This window comes from Macadamia integrifolia, chromosome 9 (assembly GCF_013358625.1).
Source record: "Macadamia integrifolia cultivar HAES 741 chromosome 9, SCU_Mint_v3, whole genome shotgun sequence".
In the NCBI taxonomy this organism is placed as follows: domain Eukaryota; kingdom Viridiplantae; phylum Streptophyta; class Magnoliopsida; order Proteales; family Proteaceae; genus Macadamia; species Macadamia integrifolia.
Window position 1 is genome coordinate 15,607,704 of NC_056565.1, and position 3,937 is coordinate 15,611,640.

General features: G+C 38.6%; 1 protein-coding gene across 1 annotated transcript; it reads right to left on the reverse strand.

Moving 5' to 3' along the window:
- Positions 1-316: 316 nt before the first annotated feature.
- On the reverse strand, positions 317-3,509 carry LOC122090073 (aspartyl protease family protein At5g10770-like). Its single transcript, XM_042659910.1, has 2 exons — positions 3,285-3,509; positions 317-1,933 (listed from the first exon to the last, which is right to left on the reverse strand). The coding sequence occupies exons 1-2, from the start codon at positions 3,475-3,477 to the stop codon at positions 672-674; spliced, it is 1,455 nt and encodes a 484-aa protein (XP_042515844.1). The 5' UTR covers positions 3,478-3,509; the 3' UTR covers positions 317-671.
- Positions 3,510-3,937: the final 428 nt, after the last annotated feature.

The window sequence follows — 3,937 nt, forward strand, 5'->3', positions numbered from 1 at the left end:
ATCCAACAAGGGACGACCATTTATGGTCTGTTTTGAAATCTGACACTTTAGCAATAACGATCTGATCTGCTCTCTCTCTCTCTCTCTCTCTCTCTCTCTCTCTCTCTCTCTCTCATGATGTGATCACATGACAATCGAAAGCCCACCGAAGCCAATTGTTACTAAGAGCCCATTTCTCCAAGAGCCCATTTCCATAGCTTGTTGAAAACCCATCAGAATTCCAAAAAGGTTTGCATAATTTATTCAATGAACAGAAATAGTAAACCCACCACCCTATACCCCACAAAAGAAAATTTGCTGAATTAGATCGGAGTAATTTAATAAAAAACCCAACTTCCATTAATAAGCATGGGAAATGGTGATTTTATAGGAGATCCATTAATTACAAGGATACTTTCTGGAAAATAAAGACTAAGAAGGGAGGGCACCCTTCACATTTTGGACTGTTCAACAACAAATTACATGGGAGATCCAAATCTTTTTCTGGCTACCCTCCTGTCCTTGACTCAACAGTCACTAGACCGACCCTTCCCCATTCCACTATAGTCAAATTAATGATGAACAGATGAGGGGGAGGGTACTCTTAAACTCCAACCCCAACAGATTTATTAGAAAACAAGTTACCACATAAGAATCAATAATTTGCTTCTTCTTCTTTTGGTTCTCATTAATTAGCTACAACCTCTAGCACCAAATCCCAGCTTTCCTCCTGCAACATTATAAAGTATCTCAAATGTCTGCTGTTGCATATTTCCAAGGATCCCCAAATCAGTAGCAGCACTATTTCCAGCAAAAGCCAAGCAATATTGAGTTGAGCTTGCTTGAACTAAAATCCCAGACTGATCCACATTCAAGCTAGTTCCTCCACCAAAATGCAACACTATGGTTGGTACTGTTACTGTACTATATCCAGACAAGTTATAACATGTGTCAAGTATTGAATAAGCTGGTGCTGTGGGATATTTGGACATAGCCTTCCTATATGCTGACTTAAGAGCTGAATAAGCTTTTGGTGCCAACCTAGTGATGACAGTTCCAGAGTCTATAATGGTTCCTGAAATTGTAAAAACTGATGGTGAGATAGCCAATTTCTTCCCTCCAACACTGATACTAGTCATATTTAAGAAATAGAAAGATGGGCCTCTTGAATCTTTTAGTAAAGGAGTGTAGTGAATCCTAGAAGTGGTTCCGGCTTTGCTTCCAAATGCAAGATAACCAGTAGAGCTGGTTGTTGATGGAAGACAATAGGAGAAAATCTTTCCATATTTTTGAGCAGTCTGTGATACTATAGAGACCTTGTTGCGGCCGAGGCCTAGTAATCCATCTGCAGTGCCAAAGAGACCTTGGTTGTTTTGGCCACACCCGAATCTGAACTTAGGGAAGAAATCAGAACTAGATAGTGTAAGTTTGTCTCGTGCATAGTTCCCTACAGAGTATGAACCATCACCATATCCAATTTGGTAAATGCATGTTCTAGCACAAGCTCGTGAGTTGCCTGTAGCTGATCGGAGTTGTTTGCAAGCGTTAGAGTGACATGAGATGTTGGAATAAGTAGAGGATGCAGAAGGGTTGAAGTATGGATCTTGTTGAGAATAGCATTGGACAGCACAGGGTTGGCATTGGATCCAAGTCAGATCACTGCCTGTGTCGAAGACTACTCTGAATTCTTGCTTTGGGGTTCCAAACCCAATCTTTACGACGAAGTTTCCGGTGCCGATGGATTGGCCGGAATTTGCAGGAATCGTAACTGCAGAATCTTGGAATGTGGCTTGGTTGTTGGAGGTTTTTGAATTGAGGTACTTGACTCGGGTCTGGTCATCAAGGAGAATCTGATGAAGGCTAGGAGTTGTTGTAGCCCCTTTCTTGAGTGGTGAGCAAGGCCCATATTTGTGAGCTACTTGCAGTGGCTTGCTTAAGATTTCGGCACCTGAAACTGAAATAGAGCATGGAAGGTAGCATTTGTTAATGTAGTAATTTTGAGTGAGAGAGAGAGAGATCCAATGTGACCATTTTGATCAATGGATGAAGAGATCGTGATTTGAATAAATCATTTGTTAGCTTTAAGAGCCTAATTCAATTAAATACATTTTCTTTTATTGACACACATCTCAATGTCATTATGTGGCCTGTCATAACCCCTAATTTATCTCTTCATTTTCAAAACTTATTTATTTTATCAGTTGACAAATTCTAGATAGTATTAAAACTTGACATGTGAGTTGGAGATATAAGGTCTACCTATCCCAAAAAAAATGAATCCCATTGAATTTGGCCACATAATAGTTGTTATGACTTAAAGTAGATGTGTAAGAAAAGTTCCTACCATGGGCATATATGAACTAAGCTCCATGAATTAAATTGGGTGAAGTTTATCAAAGTAATTGAAATGGAATGAAGGGCAAATCTAGGGGTGCATGTTTGGCCCATCAGGCCTGAACCCACCCTAAGCCTTGGGCTTTTCAGCCTAGGGGTAAAGCCAAAGTTGAGAATTCCACAGATGGGGCCAGGTCGAGCTTCGGTTGGGGCCTCGGTTTAATCTTAATCAGTCTAAATTTATAAATATAATTATTTATATAAATATATTGATTTCCCCTTTATACTACTAATTAAAAAAAAAAAAAAAAAAATGGTGCATGCCTAACAATCCCTTATATGCTTCTAGCTCTTTTATAATAGGAGTCAATAATGGGTAGTCGGTTTGACTTATTTTGTGTTGAAACACCTACCTGGGCCATGTGGGAAACCAATTATTATTCATGCATGCACTTATAAAAAATTTTAATGGTTTATCTTGTTACGTGATTATTCTTTATGGACCGAAATACATATCATCTGGACTTGTTTACCTAGAAAAAAACTTTCAATATAAATTTAAAAAATAAGTATGGAAGTATAGAGAGTAACGAAGAAGAAAGAGTGAAAAACATTGATGGATGGAGAGTAACAAAGAAGAAAGTGTGAAAAACATTGATGGAACTTCGTGCGAAAAAAGTTATTCAAACCATTTTTCAAATGAAAGATTTTGTTAGCATAAACCTTCTGACTTTAGATCAGCTCCCCACATGAGATTCCATCATTCAGACTGTAATTTGGACCAAGAGTCAAAGAAATTAATGCCCCATTAACTCGTGGTTTGATACCTTATGGATTGTGAGATCCCATGTGGAGAGTTCATCATGTGTGGAAGGGGATCCAAACTCAAACCCTCTATGGTACGCCCCACCCAGCTTCTAAAGAGAAATGAAATTCCAGCTATCCTCTGTATATCATAGAATGAAGAATACCTTTGGCTGGTGTAGCACAAACTTTAGCCGGCATCAATGAACTAAGTGCAATAACATGACTCTGGTGATGAACATTCGCCGTCAGTTCTTTGAATCCATTGGCTTCTACCTTCTTTGATGAACAACCTAATAGAAACAAAACAAGAACAAAGCCAAAAGGGAAGCAAAGGAAGGAAGAATAGTTAGTGGCCATGGAAAGGGTATTGAGTGCTCTAATCAATTCCTTTTTCCCTACTTTGCTATTGATGCCCACCCAACCTTCTTATGAGGGAATATATATATAAGAATATGTGTGTGTGTGTGAGAGAGAGAGAGAGGAGTCAACATCTTGTCATTTTAGGGGAGATAGAAAGCAGCAAGTAGTCTTTCATTCTTTCAAGCAAGAAAAAGAGCCCTTTTCTCCATGAAGACTCTTTGATTGGTTTAGTATTCTCTCAGCTGTTATCGTGCAGTGATCACCATAATAAAGAAACAAGGAAGACACAACTAATTCAATAAAAGTGATTGGCTATTAATTTTCTGGAGCCAACCAATTGAGCCCTTGAAGGCAGCTTGGGTTGTTTTCTCAAACCCTTAAAAATTTGCTTTAATCCAGATTCCAATATTCAATATTAAGAACAAACCTGCACGTCCTGTTCATTGAATGAAGAAAC

What these genes read in the sequence shown, in the direction of transcription:
- LOC122090073 (XM_042659910.1), bottom strand. Translation starts at nt 3,477, where the DNA reads ATGGCCACTAACTATTCTTCCTTCCTTTGCTTCCCTTTTGGCTTTGTT. An exon ending in TTGTGCTACACCAGCCAAAG is followed by an intron (nt 1,934 to 3,284) that starts GTATTCTTCATT and finishes GCTCTATTTCAG; the next exon opens with TTTCAGGTGCCGAAATCTTA.